This window comes from Macaca thibetana, chromosome 12 (assembly GCF_024542745.1).
Source record: "Macaca thibetana thibetana isolate TM-01 chromosome 12, ASM2454274v1, whole genome shotgun sequence".
NCBI classification, from domain to species: domain Eukaryota; kingdom Metazoa; phylum Chordata; class Mammalia; order Primates; family Cercopithecidae; genus Macaca; species Macaca thibetana.
This window is the reverse complement of record NC_065589.1, coordinates 20083411-20107867: the sequence shown is the minus strand read 5'-3', so window position 1 is coordinate 20107867 and position 24457 is coordinate 20083411. Positions and strand designations below refer to the sequence as shown.

Sequence of the window (24457 nt, the reverse complement as noted above, 5' to 3'; positions counted from 1 at the left end):
AGCTCCCACTGGGTTGCTCTTGGTGCCCAGAGAAGTCTATGAACATGGTAATGTCACTTAAGAGAAAAGCAGCAAGTGGAGGCTCACAGCAGCAAAACCACCACCATCACCACAGACACATCCATTGCAGAGCTGCCCAGTCCTCCTTAAAAAATTCTTGTCAACTTACATGATGTAGCAGTTTTCATAAGGTAGGAGTCATGTTGTGAATTTCTTTCCTATTTGATTTTTAATGGTGAATGTATTTAGCTAGCTGAGTTGTTTGCTCATAAACAGCTCTAAATATTGGTTTATTTATATATTTTATATTTATTGGTTTATTTATATATATTTATTTACATATATATTGGTTTATGTGTATTGAGTAACCCAAAAACTATTGAAATAAAATTTTTTAAATGTGTGTTGAGGCTACTGCCCACACCCTAATTTCCAAATATATTAACTCATTAATTCTTAACACTTTTAAATTAAAATCTGAGACTTAGTTAATGATAAACCTTAAGAACAGACATGACAATCAGGTGTTATGGTACTCACGTGTTACATGGGAAAGAACACACTGGAGTTGGACTCAGAAGGCATGGCCTGCAGTTCTGACTCTCACTTACTGGCTGTGTGACTTCAGGCAGATCATTTCACTTCTCTGAACCCCAAGCTCTTGTTGTGAGGGTCAAATGGGAGCATTGAGGGGAAAGTGCCTTTGTGATAAAGTTTATTAACAATGTCATTTATTATCATGGTTAAGGGCTTCCTCATTTGTAAAATGGGGCTAATAACTGAGCCTACTTCATAGGGTTATGTGAAGACTAAGGGAGATAGGATAAAGTGCTTTGCCTAATACAGACAGTGCTCTATTGTCTTTGATCTTACTACGGAATACCACAGACACTGGTGCTTGAAGCAGGTGGATTACATGCCTATGTCTAGTTTATAAGCAAAATATCTGTGTGTTCCTTATATGATTCAGTATTAGCCAGATTCCTCCAGCCGCTAGTGTTACTCAGCAGCAAATGTTGAGAGTCAGTAGAATCTGCACAAGTGCTTTTGATATCTGGACGCAAATATGCCGATTCTTACTTTGGGCCCATTGCCCCTGCGTCTTCCACAGAGGAGGAGAAGTTGCTTGTTGGGATTTTCAGATTATAGCCCTGGCTATCTATCTACCTTGCTTCTTGGTCAAATTGTTTGTTTCTTGTCACTCTGATTTAAGAATAGGTAGAAATCAAAGTTATTCATTTCACTAAAACTGCCAGCACTGTAGTTGTGGTCATGAGTCTTAAAGCCAAGTCCTACTACATGTCACGTGCATACTTATATGTTAGAAACTTCCTCCCAGAACTGTATACCTAAGTATCTTCCCCTTCTCTTTCTTCTGTCTCCCCTTTTAGAAAATGTTTTTAGATAATCAGATTGCTGGTCTGGGGAATGCAAGATTCGGACTAGCAATTCTTGCATTAATGAACCCTATTCCCACCTATGACATGAAATCATATGTCTGAGTGTGATCTAAGTCCCTTGTTTTTTCTCCTTACCCCACAGTATCCATTTGTGTTGGGACTGGTGATGGCCGTGGTGTTTTCCACCTTGGTGTGTCTCAGCAGGCTCTACACTGGGATGCATACGGTCCTGGTAAGACTTTGTGGTCAGGTCTTGTGGCGATTGTTTGAATGGTATTGTGGTCACTGTGTCAATATGTTTCTCATACTACTTATTTATAAAATTATTTGCATATGTAATTATATTTCTCATCATGCCAGTGCATTAAGTAATTATTATGTTCGGGTGCATGTACGATAATAGTAATGAAACATTAAGGTAATATCAATGAGGCTGAGCCACGCTGAACCCTCAAGATTTTGAAAATGGGCTAGAACAGCGTTGGAGACTCCGGTCATTTATATTCACATCGGTTTACTGACGATGCAGCAAGCAGTGCAGGAAAAGCCCCCAGGCTCACAGACACAAGTGAGTAGTCGCAGTTCCCCACTTAGGTCTTCACAGAGAGGGGCCTGAAATCAGGGGTCTCCAGTGCCCTTGCAAGGTAAGGGTCCTACTAGGACAGAGGAGCCCGGAATCATGGCTTTGCTTCCTTCCATACTGTTTTAGGCTGGAGGCAGTGGTGGGCACACAGAGTCCCATCTGCATCTAAAAGTCCATCCACCCTTTTACCATATTAGAAATATTTTCCAGGGCCGCCATGATTGGCACAGTTAAAGTCCTTGAGAATTCAATTTCCCACAGCTGCCTTGAAGTTCCAGAGCGTAAGGCTGGCCATGGTTGACCACAGGGGCGCTATTTATCATCGTAATGGATACAAGAAAGATTTCTTTAAAAAGATATGGGCCCTTGCTCATTATGTGTTTATCTCAATTCTGAAGCTCTAAAGTTAAGTTAGCAAAAAACCTGGGAGGGAAAGGCCCACGCCCCACACGGGCCTTCTTGCTTCTCTCCCTGGTCCCTGGTGTGGGTTTTTTATGGGAAACATGGAAGGGAGGAGGGCAGAAGGGCAGAAGCTGCAAAGTGAACAGATTGGGGAGATCGTTTGTCAAAAGGAACAGAGGCCGAAGTAACTCAGAGAAGGGGGTTTACGGCTTCCCAAGGATCTATCAGAGAGCAACATTATGCTTTCCTCTTAAAATGCAAAGGAAGGTGCTGATAGTAACTGACTCAAGGCCAAGCCTCAGAAGAGGCAGGCAAGTCTCCAAGTTTAAGGCGTGCTAAAAATCTCAGGAATCAAGATAAATAATTTGAATGCAGTTTTTTAAAAAATCAAAATTCATGCCACAAAACCCCATGATGAGCGAAATAGTCAAATTTTAAGTGAAGACAAGATCTGACCCTGTATTTGCATGCTATGCCTCACCTACTTCACCTCAGCCTAGCCCTGACCTGGGTGCTATCTGGGTGAAGGTGGACCTCAGATCTCGGAAATAAGAAAGGAGCAATGAAGGGCCAGTCCTGTAATTTTACCTTCCAAGGCACATCCTTGCTGGCCCCATCCCATGTCACACCACACTGGTGGCTTCTAAGATGGAGGGAAGGAAGGGAGGATGGCATTCTCAATTTGCTACACTGCTGCTTCGTGTTACAAAGAGGTTCTCTCCAAATATGTTCATGGACTTCAATATGGAATGAAGAACTCTTGGGTTCTCTGGCATCTCTTTTTATCTGGGGCTCCTGTTTAATTTCTGTAGGCTTTAATAAAAAATGATCTCGGTAATGACAGACTGGGTAAAGAAAATGTGGTACATATACATCATGGAATACTATGCAGCCATGAAAAGGAATGAGAGCATGTCCTTTGCAGAGACTTGGATGAAGCTGGAAGCCATCATCCTCAGCAAACTAACACAGGAACAGAAAACCTAACACACATGTTCTCACTCATACATAGGAGTTGAACAATGAGAACACATGGACACAGGGAGGGGAACAACACACACCAGGGCCTGTTGGGAGGTGGGGGGTGAGGGGAGGGAAATTAGAGGATGGTCAGTAGGTGCAGCAAACCACCATGGCACACGTATACCTGCGTAACAAACCTGTACATTCTGCACATGTATCTCGGGACTTAAAGTAAAATTTAAAAAAGAATGATCTTGAGAACTTGGGTTAAAATTAAAATGAAAGTAAGCACAAGTATGTGGAGCTACGGAGATGAATAAAGAGTACACAAAATCCACCTCAATAGAAACACAGCTACAGCCTTTTCTTTTTAAAGTGAGTTGTGGGGACAGTAAGCAGATATTTAGGTGAAGATAGATTAGGCCTCTCATCCAGATGCAAGGAACAGGTACCACCCTCCTTTTGGGAGCATTTGTCCCAGAAGAAGCTGGAGCAAGAGGCCACAGCAACCATTGTCCCCAAGCCCATCTGTTCTGTGAGGACCCAGGGCTTCTTTCATGCTCATAATTTTATTTCATAAAGATCTTAGACCTTGACTCAGGCTCAGGCCCAGGTACCAGTCATGCTACAGGACCGGAGAATGGCCTACGGTGCAATGATGAGTAATTTCTAGTAGAAGGGAACAGTTGGTTTTAATAGTAGGATAAGGTAGAATTATGGATTAGTAGTCTTTATTCAGCAGCAACTTAATCAGCTCCTACAGGCCCCTGGGCTTGGAACTAGATCTGGGAGCTCTTGTGGTAAAGAAACCTACCCTGCCCCTCAGGTGTCCAAGTCTACTCAAGGAGACAGATGTCTACACTGCTGATTACCTGATATGATGATATAGTTAGGACGGAATAGCGGATTGAGCCAACTATGGTAGCCTGCCCCTTCCCTGTGCCCCTCACAATCTCTAGGGAATGTCTTTTATAATGGCTGTCAACCCTAGCTACATATTCAAACCCCATGGGAAGCTTCTAAAAAAATCTCTCTGAAGATATTTGTACCCCCATGTTCAGAGAAGCCTTATTCACAATAGCCTAAAGGTGAGCCCAAGTGTTCGCTGACAGAATGGATAAGCATAGTGTGACATCCAGGCTTAACTCAGAGTCATTGCGGGTTCAGTTCCAAACCATCACAATCAAGTGAATATCACAAGCAAGTCACACAATTTTTTTGTCTCTCAGTGCATATAAAAATGTTTACACTATTCTGTTGTCTAGTAAGTGTGCAATCGCATTATGTCTAAAAAAAAAGCAGTGTACACATAATATCTTAATTTAGAGATAATTTTTTGCTAAAAATGCTAACAATTATCTGGGCCTTCTGTGAGTCATAATGTTTTTGCTGGTGGAGGGTCTGGCTCAGTGTTGATGGCTGCTAACTGATTAGGGTGGTGATTGCTCAAGGGTGGAGTGGCTGTGGCAAGTTTTGTTTTTGCTTTTGTTTTTGTTTTCGAAACATCTCAGTCTGTCACTCAGGCTGGAGTGCAGTGGTGAGATCCTGGCTCACTGCAATGTCTGCCTTCCAGATTCAAGCAATTCTCATACCTCAGCCTCCTGAATAGCTGGGAGTACAGGCATGCACCACCACATCTAGCTAATTTTTGTATTTTTAGTAGAGACAGTGTCTCACTATGTTGCCCAGGCTTGTCTCAAATTTCTGGGCTCAAGCAATCATACCACCACAGCCTCCCAAAGTGCTGGGATTACAGGCGTGAACCACCGTGCCCTGTTTCTTAAAATAGACAACAATGAAGTTTGTCGCATCAATGGACTCTTCCTTTTAGGAAAGATTTCTATGTAGAATGCCAATGCTGTTTTTTTCTTTATTTTTCTCCCCTTTACATACGCCAAACCATGTGATGATATTTGATAGCCTTTTAACCGGAGTAGAACTTTCAAAATTAGAGTCAATCCTCTCAAACCCTGCAATTGCTGTATCTACTACGTTTATGTAATATTCTGTCCTTTCTTGTCATTTTAACAATGTTCACAGCATCTTCACCTGAAGTAGAGTCCATCTGAAAAGATTACTTTCTTTGTTTTTCCATAAAAAGCAACTCTTCATCCATTCAAGTTTTATCATGAGATTGCAGCAATTCAGTCACATCTTAAGGCTCCACATCTAATTCTAGTTTTCTTGCTATTTTTTTTTATTTTTTATTTTTTTATTTTTTTGAGACAGAGTCTCACTCTGTCACCCAGGCTGGAGTGCAATGACATGATCTCTACTCACTGTAACCTCCACCTCCCAGATTCAAGCCATTGTCTTGCCTCAGCCTCCCAAGTAGCTGGGACTACAGGCATGCACTGCCATACCCAGCTAATTTTTGTATTTTTAGTAGAAGCAGGGTTTCACCGTGTTGGCCAGGCGGGTCTTGAACTCCTGACATAAACTGATCCATCTACCTTGGTCTCCCAAAGTGCTGTGATTACAGGCATGAGCCAGTGTGCCCGGCCTCTTGCTATTTTAATCATATCTGCAGTTACTTCCTCTGCTGAAGTCATAACCCCCTCAACGTTATCCATAAGTGTTGGAATCAATATCTCCCAAACTCCTATTAATGTTGATAGCTTGACCTCCTCCCATGAACATGAATCACAAATGTTCTTAATGGCATCTAGAATGGTGAATCCTTTCCAGAAGGTTTTCAATTTACTTTGTCCAGATCTATCAGAGGAATCACAATCTATGGTAGCTACAGCCTTACAAAATGTGTTTCTTAAAAAGTAAGAATTGAAAGTAGCAATGACTCCTTGATCCCTGGGCTGTGGAATGGATGTTGTGTTTAGCAGGCATGAAAACAACATGAATCTTGTACATCCTGTACATTGCCATCTTGGGTGACCAGGTGTATTGTCCATTAGCAATAATATTTTGAAAGGAATCTTTTGCTCTGAGCAGTAGGTCAAAACAATGGGCTTAAAATACTCAGTAAATTGTGCTGCGAACAGATGTGCTGTCACCCAGACTTTGTTATTTCATTTCTAGAGCACAGGCAGAGTAGATTTAGCATAATTCTTAAGGACCCTAGAATTTTCAGAATGGTAAGTGGCCATTCGTTTCACCTTAAAGTCACCAGCTGCATTAACCCCTAACAAGAGCATTAGCCTGTCCTTTGAAGTGTTGAAGCCAGACATTGACTTCTCTCTAGCTGTGCAAGTCCTAGATGGCATCTTCTTCCAATGTGATGCTGTTTTATCTACATGGAAAAGCTATTGTGTCACATAGCCACCTTCATCAATGACCTTACCTAGGTCTTCTGGATAACTAGCTATAGCTTCTCTATCAGAACTTGCTGCTTCACCTTGCACATTTACGTTTTAAACATGGCTTCTTTCCTCAAACCTCATGAACCAAATTCCGCTAGTGTCAAACTTGTTTTCTGCAGCTTCCTCACCTCTCAGTCATCATAGAGCTAAAGAGAGTTAGGGTTTTGCTCTGGATTAGACTTTGGCTTAAGGGAATGTTGTGACTGGTTTGATCTTCTAACCAGGCCACTCAAACTTTCTCTATAATAAGGCTGTTTAATTTTCTTATCATTCATGTATTCATTGGAGTAGCACTTTTAATTGCCTTCAAGAACTTTTCCATTCCATTCTCAATATGGCTGTTTGGCACAAGAGGCTTAGCTTTTGGCCTATCTCAGTTTTTGAAATGCCTTCCTCACTAGGCTTAATCATGTCTAGCTTTTGATTTAAAGTAAGAGATGACAGCCAGGTGCAGTGGCTCACCTGGAATCCCAGTGCTTTGAGAGTCTGAGGAGAGAGGTTTGCTTGAGCCCAGGAGTTGGAGGCTGTAGTGAGCTATGCTTGTACGACTGCACTCCAGCCTGGGTGACAGAATGAGATCCAGTCTCTAAAATAAATAATAAATAAATAAAGTGAGAGACATGTGACTCTTCTTCCACTTGAACACTGAGAGGTTATTAGGGTTATTAATTGGCCTAATTTCATATTGTTGTGTCTCAGAGCTTAGGGAGGCCAGAGGAAAGCGAGAGAACACAGAGACGCAAAATGAGCTCAGGCTGTTGGAAAAGTGGCACTGGTAGACTTGCTGGATACAGTATTACCACAAAACTTCAATTTCTAAAAAACACAGTATCGGCAAAGTGCAGTCAAGGGAAGCACAGTGTGCCTGTCCACATATGATGGCGTATTATTCAGTCTTAAAAGGGAGGTGAATTCTGACACCTGCTACAACATGGATGGGCCTCGAAGACTTTTATGTAAAGTGAGATAAGCCAGTCGGAAAAGGAAATCTTATATGATTCCACTTACATCAGGTACCTAGAGTAATCAAATTCATAGAGACCAAAATTAGAATGGTGGTTGCCAGCGGCTGTTGGGGAGACAGGGAGGAATGGAGAGTTATTATTTTTTGTGTATAGAGTTTCAGTTTAGTAAGATGAAAGGCATTTTGAAATTGGATGATGATGATGGTTACACAACAACATAAATCCTGTTAATACCACTGGATACTTTAAAATGGTTAAGGTGGTGAATTTTATGTTATGTGTGCGTGTAGACATATTAATAGATATATGGAGGTGGGTCCTGGGCTTTGGTGTTTTTTTAAACTCCCTGGTTGATTTTAATGTGCCACCGGGGTTGAGAGTCATTGATTGGACTAATGATCTGTCTTTCATGCTAGATATGGGCGTGCCCCTGAACAAAACTGGGTTGGAAGGTATAGAGAGATAATCTTTAGGCACCCCGCATCCATATGAACCACTCTGATCGCACACAGCTTTGATGCTTAGGGCATTTAAGTACATCATTCAGGTGGCTGCCTACTTCAAAGAAATGGCTCTGTCTAGGCTGGGCGCGGTGGCCCATGCCTGTAATCTCAGCACTTCGGGAGGCCAAGGCAGGTGGATCACCTGAGGTCGGGAGTTCAAGACCAGCCTGACCAACATGGAGAAACCCCATCTCTACTAAAACTACAAAAAATTAGCCAGACATGGTGGCACATGCCTATAATCCCAGCTACTTGGGAGGTTGAGGCAGGAGAATTGCTTGAACCCGGGAGGTGGGGTTTGCAGTGAGGTGAGATCACGCCATTGCACTCCAGCCTGGGCAACAAGAGTGAAACTCTGTCTCAAAAAAAAAAAAAAGAAGGAAAAAGAAAAAGAAAAGAAAAAAAAGAAATGGTTCTCTCTGCATAAGCAGGAGAGCAATTCAGGGAGAGAAATAATTTGCTTATCCCACCTCTTAAGAAGTCACTTCTTGTCAGATGTGGTTTGGTGCCCCTGTCAAGGTTTTGATGACAGGCTCCAGCTAGTCTCCTGGGCAGGCCCAAGTGAAGCATGGGGAGGCATTAAACCTGCACAGCTGTGTCATCATCCTCACCAAACCAGATCTGCACCCCCCCCCAGGGAGGGCGTCCCTGTCTACCAAGATGCCCAAACAAGAAACACGGGCAACACCCTAGCTCCTCCCTTCCCACACCTCCATCAGTCAGGTAGTCACCAAGCCGAATCCGTTCTGGCTCTTAAATGTGCCTCACAGCTGTTCTTACACCACTGCTAGGAAATTATTTCCAAATCTGATTATGCTATTCCATGCATGGAGGAGAGGTTTCTCTATCTCTTGCTGGACGTGAGTAATGACACCGCCCCATTTGTGAGCAGCAGCCATTTGGGAATGTTTGGGGAATCGGCCTTTGAGGGAAATCATTACTGTCCGTGCCAAAGCATGGAAATATAACACGAGGGCCCCAATGACATCATGGAGTGACTGTACCACCCCTAGGGCCACCCTACCTCTGGGCTCACCACTCAAGGTAAAACATGGTTCCTTATTGCTGAAGCCAGTTTTTACTGAGGTCTTACATTTTCCCATGGTGAAAGGCATTCTACATGAAGTGATAATTTACAAAAACAGTTTTTTGGTGTATAATTTCATGTTCTCTTGGTTTGAAGAATAAACCAATTGCATCCAGCTGAAGGAAAAGAGAGAGAGAAAGAGGGAAAGGAGGGAAGATAGAATGTCTTGGAAGGACTGGGGTAGCTCGTGGAGCTCAGGAAGCTGTCAAAAAAGCAAGCCTCAGGAGGGACCAGAAGCAGAGTGGCTCTGAGGAGTGCCATCACCTTCCTTTTGGAGTGCCACCATTCATTTATCCCAGCTCCCAACAACTCTTCCCTCAGATGAAAACTCTAGCATATGGAGGTGAGACTTCGGTTGTACCCAGCACTACCCTTGGACCAGTGAGCCTTGGCAGGGGGACAGGTCGCAGAGCAGAAATGCAACCTGGGAACCACCCCTGTAGGATGTGAAGGCAGTGTCCTGAGAATAGAGACTGGAAAGAGCCCAGTAAGTTCACCACAATTGAGTATGCCCAAAATCAAGTGGTTACCAGATGCATTAGTCAGGAATCCTTGAATGAAAATAACAGACACCAACTCAAACTAGTTTAAGCTTACAGGGAAATGTATTGATGTTTATAACCATAGTGTAAGGAAGTCAGAGATGCAGCTGGCATTGGGAGAGTGGGCCCCCAGGCCTTGACCTTCATCAGAAGCTTCCCTCACCACTCTTCCCCAAGCTCATCTCTGCATGGTGGATTCATACTCTGGGGCTGCCATCTTCCCTGAGATTGGAGTTCTGGGCTTCATTTTTGTTGTTGTTGTTGTTGTTGTTTTCTTTTCTGTTTCACTCCTTTTTTTTTTTTTTTTTTTTTTTTTTTTTTTTTTTTTGAGGCAGAGTCTCGCTCTGTCGCCCAAGCTGGAGTGCAGTGGCCGGATCTCAGCTCACTGCAAGCTCCGCCTCCCGGGTTCCCGCCATTCTCCTGCCTCAGCCTCCCGCGTAGCTGGGACTACAGGCGCCGCCACCACGCCCGGCTAATTTTTTTTGTATTTTTAGTAGAGACGGGGTTTCACCGTGTTAGCCAGGATGGTCTCGATCTCCTGACCTCGTGATCCGCCCGTCTCGGCCTCCCAAAGTGCTGGGATTACAGGCTTGAGCCACCGCGCCCGGCCCTGTTTCACTCCTTAAAGGCCTTCAGGGAGGAGAGTTTTAGGGAAGATCTCACATTGGCCGCACCTGGATAACAAGTCTGTGGCTGCATCAAATGCTGTCTCAGGAGTGCTGAGAACTGTGATGGAACCAGCCAGGTCTGGAGCCAACCTGTGCGAGTAGTGGCTCTGATTGGCAGCAAAGGTTAGGGTCGGGATTGGCATACAGGAGGCTCAGTTCTCTAAAATAAAGTGCCTCCTGGCATCAGAAGCAGGGCAGACAAAGTCCCATGATATCCTCTCTGCATCTATAGCATGGCATTTTTTCTACTCTTTCAAAGGCTCAAAATGTGGACCTAATAGTGTGTTTGTGGAGGAAGGAGGGCTAGAGCAAGCCAAGAAGGCTGATTATCCTATATCTATGATGCCCTAACTATTCAACTTACACAAAATGGATTTTAAGTCCTTTGACTAATAAAGAAATCATCCCAAATATATTAACAGTAAAACTAGCCAGAATTTTTGTTGTTAGTGAATGTGTGAAATATGAATAAACAGTGAATAGTTGTTCCATTATTTTGCACCTGACCTAGCTGAAATGTTGCTCTATTTTATTGTCCCTAAATTGTTTGATCTGTGGATAATTATACAGATACTGTTTTATTTGCTTATTCATTTATTTTTTTCCTCCCAAGTTTTGCTTTAGTTTTCATTGGAGTCAGAGAATGTTGAAAAGTCTTCTCAAATTCTAAATTATCTGCCGACCATATAAAACTGTGTTCTGGCCTTGGACTAGAGCATTTTTGTTGTATTTTTTCATGTTGTTTAAAAAAACTTACTTCAAACTGCCTTACTTAACATGGGGAAAAAGCTGATTGCAATACAAATTACACCCTACCAAGCCTTACTTCCTGTTACACCCTGTTGGATGAGTTACTGAGATAAAATGATAATTTAGTTATGTTTCTGAGCATCAGTCACTAGGTTATTATGCCCATTGTTTTCTCTTTACCCTGGAGAGAAATATGTTTACCCTTTTGTAAAAATAGAGAATTATTTCTAGTTTCAAAAGTAATAAATACTCATGGTAAAACATTCACTCCCTCTTTGTTTTAATTTTTTTAAAAGACAAAATAAATCATTATTATTTAACCACCAAAGGAGAAGTTCAGATACCCATTGTTGGGATGATGTAAAGGGAAATTGAAGGCATTTTATGCGTCTGTATTAGTTGAATCAAAATTAGGCCTTAGCACAATTTCCAGCAAGAACTTTTGTATGTATTACTAACAACAAACATAGGCAAATTACTTTGTGTGTGTGTGTGTGTGCATATGGCATGCAAATTTGAGTTTATTTTTAAATATTGCAATGAAATACACATTGTTCCTAAAAAGGAAATTCTGACATTTAAATGAAATTTGAAAACTAACAGTAAAAAACAGAAAGAGTTGTAAGAATCCATTTACCAATTTTACAGCTAAAAATTAAAGTGAAGTAGAAATAGCGAAAGATAACAGACAAATATATTATTTTAGGTCATTCATTTATAGTGCCTTATCATCTTAAGTTATAAATAGAATAAGGATTTTGTTATATAAAAACTATCAAAAAGCATCAGTGAAAAGACATGACCTCCATGAAATGTGTTGAGTGGCCACGGTGGAAATGTCAAAATGCAGCAGCCCTGGCTAGGCAACAGCAGCCTCCATGACAGTTTGTTAACTTGTCTTTCGTAGATGGCCACAGAAAGTTCCATCAAGTGTACTGTTTAACCAATTCCCTTCTATTACCACAACAATATGTACCCAGGGTTTTATGTATACGCTTAAGATTTGGGGAAATGCAAGAGGGAAGGGTGACTGTTTAGAATTTCCTTGGAAATGTCTGTGCACAGTACAATGTCCCACGGAGCCCAATTCCTTCCAAATTGATGAGCATGCTCTTGATTCTTGAGTCATGATGTTATTTTCTTCTAATTTTTCCGAATCGTCTTTGTTTGACTGGACACCATATTGACAGCCTCAGATGGTAGGCCAACATATACTCCTCCATAGTTTCTCCTCTTATCATCTTCTGTTATGGATTCTTCTGATACATCTTTGGCTGCTCCTGCAGGGCCTCTGCCCGGGAGTTCCCGCAGCCCATCGCGCAGTCGGCCGGCTGGGGAAGCCGCACTCCGGAGCTTGGGGCCGCGGGTCTTAGGGGCGGAGACTCAGACCGCAAATTACTTTTTTTTTTTTTTTTTTTAAGACAGAGTCCCACCCTGTCACCCAGGCTGGAGTGCAGTGGCCCGATCTCGGCTCACTGCAACCTCTGCCTCCCAGGCTCAAGCAATTCTCCTGCCTCAGCCTCCCTAGTAGCTGGAATTACAGGCACCCGCCACCATGCCTGGCTAATTTTTATATTTTTATTAGAGACGGGGTTTCACCATGTTGGTCAGGCTGGTCTTGAACTCCTAACCTCGTGATCCGCCCGCCTCCGACTCCCAAAGTGCTGGGATTACAGGGGTGAGCCACCGACCCCGGTTCGCTAATTACTTTTTTAAATCTTTCCCCACACTGTTCAACAAGCTACAGTGGGACGCAGTGGCTCAAGCCTTTGGGCACAGTGGCCCAGCATTTTGGGAGTCAGAGTGAGACTCTGTCTCAAAAAAAAAAAAAAAAGAAAAAGAAAAAAACGAAAGTGGGGGTACCGTTTTCATCTCTTTTACAAGTATGGGATGAATCAGCTATTAGCTGCTGGAAGGGCTGGAAGTCTAGGATGGGAGCTGGATGAGCTCTGAGTGCTGACCACAGGAGATGGACAAAGACAGAAGTTGGTCAGGCACCAGAGTGATGTGGAGGTGTCAGAGGCCCCTGCATGGCAGAGAGCCACAGTCGAAAGGGCTGGAGCAGGCACTGGGTCCATCTGCCTCAGACCAGAAGCCACTCGCAGCCTTTCTGCCGCAGTGGAGAAACCAGCTGGCCCCTGACACTCTGCAGCCTGGCACCTCAGAGGCTGCTTCAGCGTGGTGTGTGGTCAGACCTGGAGGAGCCTACAATGAACTGACAATTAGCCTGACTGGGAGGGGAATTGGGGACCTCCCTGTAGCTAATGGCCAGGCAGCCGAATGGGCTAGGACTCTGGCTTCAGTGATGGTCCATTGGGAAGTGGCTGGTTTATCTCAGAGGACCCAGAAGTGCCATTTAAATCCTAGCATGCTCAGCAGGGAGCTCGATAAAGGCTTAAAGTCTGAGTGGTACTGAGAATTCATCCACTTTTCCCAAATAAATAAAAAGTGGCCACAGTGAGGGACAGCACGGATTTGAGAGCTAACACTACTGCATTGTTGTATTCCCGTTTCTACGTAAGACTAAGGGGGCTGATGAAATCTTCCATAGGAGCCAGGCTCCATTTGCTTCTTTCTTTTATTAGGTGCTTGCCTTTGGGATTATATAGTGTGTTACAGGTACTTTCATTGAAGGGTGAAGTTTTTCCATACCTTGTAATTGTATGCCTCTCTTAATGCAAAAAGCACTGTCTTCAAAATTTGTGAAGTCACCTTTTGTAAAACAAATCTGAACTTCCCATTTATTTGCATCACTTTTTAATTAAAATGATAAGAATAGGTAATATACTCTATTTTAGCTGAAAGGCAAGGAAGGATGTTTACGTCATTGTTTTAAAAAATTGTTTCAGCCAGGCACAGTGGCTCACGCCTGTAATCCCAATACTTTGGGAGGCCAAAACAGGTGGATCACCTGAGGTCAGGAGTTTGAGACCAGCCTGACCAATATGGTAAAACCCTGTCTCTACTAAAAATGCAAAAATTAGCCAGGCATGGTAGCAGGTGCCTGTAGTCCCAGCTACTCGGAGGATGAGGCATGAGAATTGCTTGAACCCAGGAGGCAGAGGTTGCAGTGAGCCGAGATCGCGCCACTGCACTCCTGCCTGGGGAATAGAGAGAGACTCTGTCTCCAAAGAAAATAAAAATAAAAAATAAAATAGAATAAAAAATTGTTTCTTTGGCCCCTTGGGAAAATATAAATGCAAATTTCTGCCAGCAAGATCATTGTTATGACGTTTAGGAAAATATTGGCATGTGCTTGCACTTTATTTTTATTTGTAAGCCTCTAAGTTATTGTTAGTCTGTCCCAATAGTGGAATAAACAGAAAGAGAAATGAAATGATTTACTATAATTCCTTAGCTAACCACTGAAACCTAAGAATAAAGCCTTATTTCTAAATCAAGTTATAAGATAAAATGTCAACCTAGTTCAGTAAAGAATTCACCTTCTTCAAAAGGCAAATGAACTCATTAGAAAAGAAGAATCTTAAGTATTTAATGACAGCACAGCAGCTCAAAGCCATGAAGGCAGAAACAAATCCAATGTGTCAGGGAACTGTGTGCCTCAGCCAGGAAGCCTCCTGTATTCTTCATGCTGTTTCCAAAACCGTTTGGAAAAATTAGGAAATATGAGTGACTATGTATATAAATGTAAAATAGAAAAAGCCCTTTCTAGGCATGATATTAAATGTGTAATCCACAAAAGAAAAGATTAGAAGAGGTGACTACATACATTTTTAAAGAAATCTCTGCCTATAAAAAAATTGAAAGTCATCTTGAAAACCATAAATGTAATAGGTGATAGACAAAGCATTAATACAGTGAATCAATAAAAAAAAGTCCAGCATAACAATGGACAAGAACAGATAATTCCTAAAAGAAGAAGTAAAAATGCCCGATACATATAAGGAAACAATTCCACATGTATGTATAGAGATATGAAGAAAAAAATAAATACAAATAAAAGTGAGATACCATTTTTAAATTTTTGCCTGTGAGATTGGTTTTTTAAAAAAAGAATAACAGTCAAGGTTGATGAGGGCCTGTGATAAAGGGAGATTGTCATTAAGGGACATTTAAATGCAATATGTATCAAAAGTAGTAAAATGTGTGATGCATACCTCTTGACCCAGGAATTTTTCTAAGAACTTGTCCTAAAGAATAATGGAACAAATACATACAGACACTTAAATGAAGTTATAGTGTTATTTAAAATAGTACAACATTGGAAATGATCTAACGTACAACAGTAAGGATTTATCCAATTAAATGAATGGTATATCAAGATATGGAATGATATTCAGCTATCTAATATTATGTAATTTTTGTTGATGTAGCAGCTTTATTCCTATTCTCTAAAACCTAGAAACAACCTGATGTCCTTCAACTGGTAAAAGGATAAACAAACTATGGTACATCCATTCAATAGCTACTACTCAGCAGTAATAAAGACTGAACTGTTGCATGCAACATGTTGATGGTTCCCCTATGAATTATTCTAAATGAAGAAGCCAACTCAAATGGCTAAATACTGTTTACTTTCTGTGACCTCCGGGAAAGGCAAAGCCATAGTGATGGGGAGACCAGGGGTTGCCAGGAATTGGGGTGGTGGGAAGGCTTGGTCCTTCCTCCTACATGAAGGAGTTTTGGGGGGTATTATGCAACTGATTGCTGTAGTTTTGACCTGACTCTGAGCATTTGTTGAAACTCATTGAATTGTAAACTGAAAAGAGTAACTTTTAGTGTATGTAAATTTAAAAATGAAATTGTACTCCAACATATGAGAGAAAGGGAGAGGAAGAGAGAGAGATCTCTTGTAGAGAAATAAAAAAAAAAAACTCTAAAGAGACTCTAATTTAAAATTTTTGTTACATAGAAATCTGTTATATCATTGAGTGAAAAAAACCAAGGTGATCCTCTCTGTTGCATTTTATAAAGTGTTCCATAAAACAGCAGTCCCGAGAGATTCTCTGATGAGGAAAAAAGGGATTCCTTAAGCAGTTTATGCCAAGTCCTCTGCCCCTCCTCAATGCAATTGTATATAAAGTTTCCTTGTTTTAATTCATAAAGAAAAGAGGCTTAATTGCCTCACAGTTCTGCAGGTTGTACAGGAAGCATAGTGGCTTCTGCTTCCAGGGAGGCCTCAGGAAACTTACAGTCATGGTGGGAGAGGAGGGGAAAGCAGGCACGTCTTACATGGCCAGAGCAGAACTAAGGAAGAGAGTGGGGAGGTGTCACACACTTTTAAATGATCAGATCTCGTGAGAACTCCTACCACTAGAACAGCACCAAGGGGATGGTGCTAAACCATTCATGAAGGATTCACCCCCATGATCCAGTCACCTCCTACCAGGTCCCACCTCCAGTACTGGGGATTACAATTTAACATGAGATTTGGGCAGAAACACAGATCCGAATCATATCATTCTGCCCTTGGTCCCTCCGAAATCTCATGTCCCTCTCACATTTCAAAATATAATCATGACTTCCCAACAGTCCCCCAAAGTCTTAACTTATTCCAGCATTAACTCACAAGTTCAGAGTCCCACGTCCCATCTAAGACAAGGCAAGTCCCTTCCATCTAGGAGCCTGTAAAGTAAAAAACAAGTTAGTTACTTCCAAGAAACAATGGGATTGGGTAAATACTTCCATTCAAAAAGGGAGAAATTGACCAAAAGAAAGGGGCCGGCCGGGCGCGGTGGCTCAAGCCTGTAATCCCAGCACTTTGGGAGGCCGAGGCGGGCGGATCACGAGGTCAGGAGATCGAGACCATCCTGGCTGACACGGTGAAACCCCGTCTCTACTAAAAAATACAAAAAACTAGCCGGGCGAGGTGGCGGGCGCCTGTAGTCCCAGCTACTGGGGAGGCTGAGGCAGGAGAATGGCGTGAACCCAGGAGGCGGAGCTTGCAGTGAGCTGAGATCCGGCCACTGCACTCCAGCCTGGGCGACAGAGCGAGACTCCGTCTCAAAAAAAAAAAAAAAAAAAAGAAAGGGGCCACAGGCTGGCCCCATGTGAGTCCAAAACCCATCAGGGCAGCCATTAAATCTTGAAGCTCCAAAATAATTATAAAGGTTCCTAAATATGTTCACATCAAAGAAACTGGTTTAGCATTGTTAAATGCTGTTTATTAGAGGAGAAAATAGAATCTATTCTAGGTATTTTAAGCAAAATGGAATTTTATACAGGGAATGTGGTGCTTACAAAGTGTTGGAGGAGCTTGGGGAGCACGAAAATCATTGCTATGCTCGGTGTCCGGCACCACTACCAGATCTCCGTCTTCTGCCTCCCACTTCTCAGCGCTCACCAACCAGATGGCCAGGAAACTAGGCTGAACTCAGCCGCTGTAGATGCCTTGGTTGCCTCTAGAAAACGGAGAGCAGTGACTAGACATTGGAATCCTCAGTCCTGCTGTTGGAGCTCACGTTTCTGAGGCTTTGCCAGATCACAGAAACAGCAGGAGGAAGATGGATTCCACCTCTGTACCACCTTCTAGATTCAGGAAGAAGGCATCAAACTGGTAGAACCTAATTTCCAAGGGAGCCATTTTTATCTTTCCAACACCTTCAGTTCAGCTGGGAGGTAGGAATGGATACCTAACAGGGTGCCAGTTGATCACATCCATTTCGCTTTGGGACCCCCTTTTCCGGTGTCATCTAGTTTCTTCCCAGCTTACTATGGGAAACCATGCTTAGGATAATTTCCTAGGAGTGGGCCTCCTAGGAAAAATTACAGTTTACCAACAGAAAAGACAAGAATGTGAATTGCCTGATGTTTGGTTATTTTAATGTTAAACACAAATGTTTCTAGTTCAGTAGATAAAATGACATTTAAGAGATTTTCATTCCAAAATCTCTTAGGTCATATAGGTTGAGTATCCCTTATCTGAAATGCTTGAAACTAGGAGTGTTTTCGATTTGGGGTTTTTTCAGATTTTTGAATATTGGCATGTACCAACTGAGATATCTGGGGGATGGAACCCAAGTCTAAATATGAAATTCATTTATGTTTCATATACACCTTATACATATAACCTAAAGGTAATTTTATGCAATATTTTTAGTCACATGTGCAACTCATCACATGAAGTCAGGTATAGAATTTTTTCATGTGATGTCATGTCAGTATTCAAAACGTGTTGGATTTTGGGCATTTCAAATTTTGAATTTTCAAATTTGGGATGCTGAACCTATATTGCATAAATATCAGTTTATTAACAATCAGAGCAAGCTGTTGTATAAGCATATGGCTGGTTATATTCATGTCTGTTCATCACAGTAGGTTGCAAGTCCTTTGAAGGTAAGAATCTTCTTTTATTCACCTTTGTATACATTCTCCCCCAGCACACAGTTCCCAGCAGAACACCTGGCAGTAGTGCACAGTAAATGTCGAGTGGATTGCAGTGGTTATTATCTGTCATCTGTCGATAAATCTATTTTTTCTCCCTTATTTCTCTGTACTTTATTGAGTCAGATTTGACAAGATTCATCCATTTGTCTGAATATTGCATTTAACTTGGAAGCCCAGGCCAGATCATACATGTATTATTTTTTCAACATAATTTTGTTTAGCTTATAACCTTTTTTTTTTTTTTTTTTTTTTTTTTTTTTTGAGACAGAGTCTTGCTCTGTCATCCAGGCTGGAGTGCAGTGGCATGATCTCGGCTCACCTCCGCCTCCTGGGTTCAAGCGATCCTCCTGCCTCAGACTCCCAAGTAGCTGGGACTACAGTGCCCACCATCACGCCCAGCTAATTATTTGTATTTCTAGTAGAGACGGGGTTTCACTATGTTGGCCAGTCTGGTCTCGAACTCCTGATCTTGTGATCCGCCCGCCTCAGCCTCCCAAAGTGCTGGGATTATAGGCATGAGCCACCATGTCTGGCCAGCTTATAAACTTTGACTTGTAAAAAATGTAATAGAGTGTCTTGGAACAGCAAATACCATCCAAGCATGGATGTCCACTTTTGTGTTTCCAAAACTCTGAGTTAACTGGCAAGTGCAGAGCTGTGTAAGAAACAACCATGGAGTGGTGTGTCAGCAGCATGAGGCTTTGGGGTTGTTTGAGGCACCAGTTCTTAGGACAGAGGGAAGACTGCTGGCAAGAGTATCTCAAGACATGCTGCATTATGCTTTGCACACTTCATTTAATAAATGGAAGGATGATATAACCAGGGAAGGAAAAGAAAGTTCTACAGTTCCTAATGGAATTTAGAATTTCATAGAGGCCTGGTACCTAGGTCTTTATCTGGATATAGGTATGTAAGTAGTGCCTAGAGATTAAGAATAGACTTTTAGAGCCTTATTTGTATAGGACGAGATATGTGCAGTCCCCACTTTTTTGGTTCAAAATAAGGAAAATATTTTATTTATTTATTTATTTATTTTTGAGATGGAGTCTCACTCTGTCACCCAAGCTGGAGTGCAATGGCGCTATCTCAGCTCACTGCAACCTCTGCCTCCTGGGTGCAAGTGATTCTCATGCCTCAGCCTCCCGAGTAGCCAGGATTACAGGCATGCGCCATCACGCCCAGCTAATTTTTGTATTTTTAGTAGAGACTGGTGGCCAGGCTGGTCTTGAACTCCTGACCTCAAGTGATCTGCCCGCCTCAGCCTCCCAAAGTGCTGGGATTACAGGAGTGAGCCACTGTGCCTGGGCAAGAAAAACAATTTAAAACTTTATAAATTTTTGTTAACCTGTGGTGTGCATAGAGAAAAGTAAACAAATTGTAAATGTGCAGCTCAGTTAATTTCCAATAAAGTAAACACACACCTAAGTAACCACCACCCATGTTAGGAAATACAGCATTATTGGTACCTCAGAAGTTCTCCCATACCCTCTACAGTGCATCTCCCCAAAGGTACCTGCTCCCCAAATCTCTGACACCATAGATTAGTTGGACTTCATATAAATGTAATCATACAGTATGCTTTCTTCTGTATCAGGTTTCTTTTACTCCCTGTTCTGTTTGTGAAATTCACCATGTGGCTGTATGTAGCTCTCATTCATTAACTTTTGTTGTTGTGTAGCATCTAACTCATAACCGTACCACACTTCATCCCTTCTGATATTGATGCATATTTGGATTGTTTCCATTTTGAGACTACTCTAAATGATGCTACCCCAAACTTTCTTTTATATGCCTTTTAGAACAAATATGTATATAAATGATGCTACCCCAAACTTTCTTTTATATGCCTTTTAGAACAAATATGTACATTTTCCTCTGGAGTATGAATGTAGAAGTAAAATTACTGGGTCCTGAGGCATGCATAGGCATGCAGCGTTAGTATGTTCCATTGTGTTTTCCAAAGAATTAGAACAATTGGCATTCTCACCAGTAGTGTCTAAGATTTCCAGTTCTCCACATCCTTATTTGCACTTGCGAATATCCTCTTATTTTCCCCATTCTGGTGAGTGCATCTTTGTATCTCATGTGGTTTCAATTTCTCCCAGTAATGACATTTAGCTTCATTTTGTTTGTTTCATTGGCCATTTAGGCACCCTCCTTTGTGGGGTGATGATTTGTCTTTTCCCTTTTTTTTAATTGGATTGCTTATCTTTCACTTACTGATTTATTGGTGAGTTGTTGGTCAGATACATGTATTCCAAACTTCTTTTTCTTTTTCTTTTGAGACAAGATCTCACTCTGTCATGCAGGCTCACTGCAGCCTTGACCTCCCAGGTTCAAGCAATCCTCCCACCTCAGGGTCCTGAGTAGCTGGGACCACAGGCATTTGCCACCATCCCTGGCTAATTTGTGTTATTACTCAGAGATGAGGTCTCGCTATGTCGCCTAGGCTGGAGCTTTTCCTACTCCATAGCTTGCTTTTTCATCCTATTGGCATCTTGTGGTGAACAGAAGTTCTTCATTTTAATGTAGTCCAGTTCATCAGTATTTACCTTATGGTTACAACTTTTGTGTCCTGTGTAAGATATTTTTTGACTACTAAAAGGTCATAAAGATACTCTGTTATTATATTTGTGGGTTTTATTATTTTTCTTATTTGTATCTATAATCTACATTGAATTGATCTGTGATTCTTTTTTGTTCTACATGAATACCCAATTTACTCAGCACCATTTATTGAAAGGGTTACCCATTATCCTTTTACAGAAACATCGGCTTTGTCAAAAGTCAAGTGACTGTACTCTATACATACTGTCGTTCCCTGTTATCCTCATTGTATGCATTCCAAGACCCTCAAAGGATGTCTGAAACTGCAGGTAGTACCAAACCCTATATATACTATGTTAATTCCTATACATGTGCACCTGTGATAAAGCTTAATTTATAAATTAGGGCCAGTAAGAGATTAACAACAACCACCAATAATAACGTAGAACAATCATAACGACATGCTATAATAAAAGTTATGTGAATGTGGTCTCTCTCTCTAAATATCTTACTGTACTGTATTCACCTATTTTTGGACTACAGTTAATCATGGGTAACTGAAACCACTGAAGACAAAATCATGGACTGTACTCAGTACTCTTGCCATTAGTCTGTTTGTCTATCCTCATGCCAGTGCCACTGTCATTATTTATTGAAGTTTTGTTATAAGTATTGATATCAGGTAGTGACAGTCTCCCAACTTTGTTCTTCAAAATTATCTTCAGTATTCTTGTATTCTCATATAAATTTTGGAATCAGCTTTTCATTTTCTCCAATGCTGGACTTTTTATAGGGATTAAGTTAAATCTATAGATTAATTTGAGAGAGCTGGTATCTTTTAATATTGACTATTCCAATACGTGGGCACAGTACATGCCTCTATTTAGGTCTGTAATTTATCTTACTAATGTTGTCGTTTTCTGTATAGAGGTTTTGCAGATCATATATTAGATGTCTCTCTAAGCATTTGATCTGCTAAGTGCCAATCTAAGTGCTTTACATATATTAACTACCTCATAGGGTAGTCAGCAGAAAACTAAGGAGGCACTATTATTATCCCATTTTTACAGATGAGACATAGAGAAGTTAAGTATACTGACCAAGGTCGTGTCACTGTTAAAAGGCTGAACTGAGATTTTAAGTTAAGCAGGCTGACTTCAGAACACATGCTTTGAATTACTAACATGTTCATGAATGCATTTAATTGCAAGCAATGAAAATATATTTAATATCCATCAATCTGATCTTGTTAAATAAAGCATGGTATGTCCAAAGAGTGGAATATTATAAAGGCCTTAAAATATAGTTTTCCGTTGGTATAGGTGGGAGACTGGTTCCAGAACTCTCCATGGTTATGAAAATCCACAGATGTTCAGTTCCCTTATATAAAACGTCATCGTATTTGCATATAATCAATGCCTATCCTCCTCTACATTTTAAATCAACTCTAGATTATTTACAGTTTCTAATATGTAAATTCAGTGTAAATAGTTGTTATGCTTTATCGTTTAGGGAATCATGACAAGAAAATAGTCTGTACATGTTTCTGTGCAGATACCACCATCCATTTTTTCTTTCAAATATTTTTGATCCAAGATTGGTTGAATCCAGATGCAGAACCCATGGATATGGAGGGTCGACTATAATATAGCTCTGTTATTTTGGAGAGGTGCCTGTGACATATTATTAATCTTTTTAAAAAAGCAAGTTACAGAACAGCTTGTACAGTAGGGTGCCACTGTTGTAAAATTGTGAGTGTGTATGGGCATTAGTTATGGAAACGGGGCTCTGAAATGCATTTTTAATAGAGGGTCTAACTTGTTATTATAAAATAATAAAGCTATTTTTATTTAATGGACAGAGAGTATTCTTATTCTCCTCCTAAGTATATTTCTTAGTAAGTAATAGCTAGTGAAAAATAAAAGCACATAATAGCTACTGAATGACTGAACAAGTAATTATTTGAGCTCTATTATTATTTACATGAGTATTTCCTGGAAGAGAGGAAAGATTTTAGACTTTATTGCAACGAAAAATAGCTCTACTTTTTCCACTGGTACTTGCATTTATTATGATTTCTTTCTTTGCTCTGTGTCTTTTCTTTCTTTTTTTAAAATAGAACAACGCTTAATATGAACTTTGACAATCAAACAAGTACATGGGTTTCAAAGAGCTTATGTTTTTTTATGTTCTTTTTCCTTTTTTTTTTTTTTTTTTTTTGAAACAGGGTCTCATTCTGTTGCCCAGGCTGGAGTGCAGTGGCACAATCTTGGCTCACTGCAATCTCCTCCTCCCAGGTTCAAGTGATTCTCCTGCCTCAGCCTCCCAAGTAGTTGGGATTACAGACATGTGCCACCACGCCCGGCTAATTTTTGTATTTTTAGTAGAGAAGGGGTTTCACCATGTTGGCCAGGCTGGTCTCGAACTCCTGACCTGAAGTGATCTGCCCGCCTCGGCCTCCCAAAGTGCTGGGATTACAGGTGTGAGCCAACACACCTGGCCTTCAAAGAGCTTATGTCTTTTGTCTGTTGTTGTTCAGGAATCAATTTTAAAATTCTCAAACCATTGATTTGCAAGATTTCTCTTAATCATTACAACCCTACCTCCCAAATACAATTGAAAAAGGGAACTGTGTTCTCAAAAGAATTAATGTCTATCCTTCCTTTCTCTGTGGTGGCGGTTTCCAAATGAGAAATTCCACCTTAAAGAGTTTAGAACTGAGCCCGGCCAAGTAGCCTGTCAAGAGAAATAGCAGATTCCAGCCCATCACAAAAGGGCAAACGGATTGTTTATCCATCACAGCCATAAAACTGCCTAAGAACTGGTCTGTTGCCAAAATCTATCCTGTTGGTGAATTGATGAACACTGATTGGATACAGCGGATGTTGAAGAACAAAGTAGCTGGCTTGCAGTTACGCTCTGAAAATTAGCTAAGGGTCTGGAACATCATTTTAATCTCAAAACACTGCTGAGGTCTGTGTTTACGTATGTCTGTGGGAATGTTCCTTAAAACATGCTCACTTGGGAAAGGAAATAAACATGTCATGTATCATATGTTTAAATGCATACAGGGTTTCCAGTAAGTGCTATGATTTATTTGATTTCTTAAAGCCCTGACACCTGCATAAAATTAATTCATGTGCATAGGCCTATGGCATAGTTGGATTTCCATACCATAATACTGAGTACTCACCACATTTCTGAAAGCAAAGGGTCACCCAAGCACCATAACCTTGTACCTCATTACATCTTGGATGTCACTTCCCCATTGTAATAAAATTAAATGGTTTAACCTTCTGCTCACTTGAAACATACGTAATAACAAGGATATCACAATCTCTGTAAGTGAGATTGTCCAGCCTCATCAAAAAGAGAACATGGCC

General features: G+C 41.1%; 1 protein-coding gene and 1 pseudogene across 1 annotated transcript in view; one reads left to right on the top strand and one right to left on the bottom strand.

The window, feature by feature from the left end:
- Positions 1-24457, top strand: part of SGPP2 (sphingosine-1-phosphate phosphatase 2) — a 141716-nt gene that overhangs the window by 101343 nt on the left and 15916 nt on the right. The window contains exon 4 of the mRNA XM_050752082.1: positions 1543-1632. Within this exon, the coding sequence (XP_050608039.1) occupies positions 1543-1632 (90 nt within the window). The remainder of the gene's footprint in view (positions 1-1542; positions 1633-24457) is intronic.
- On the bottom strand, positions 11167-12496 carry LOC126932851 (overexpressed in colon carcinoma 1 protein-like; annotated as a pseudogene).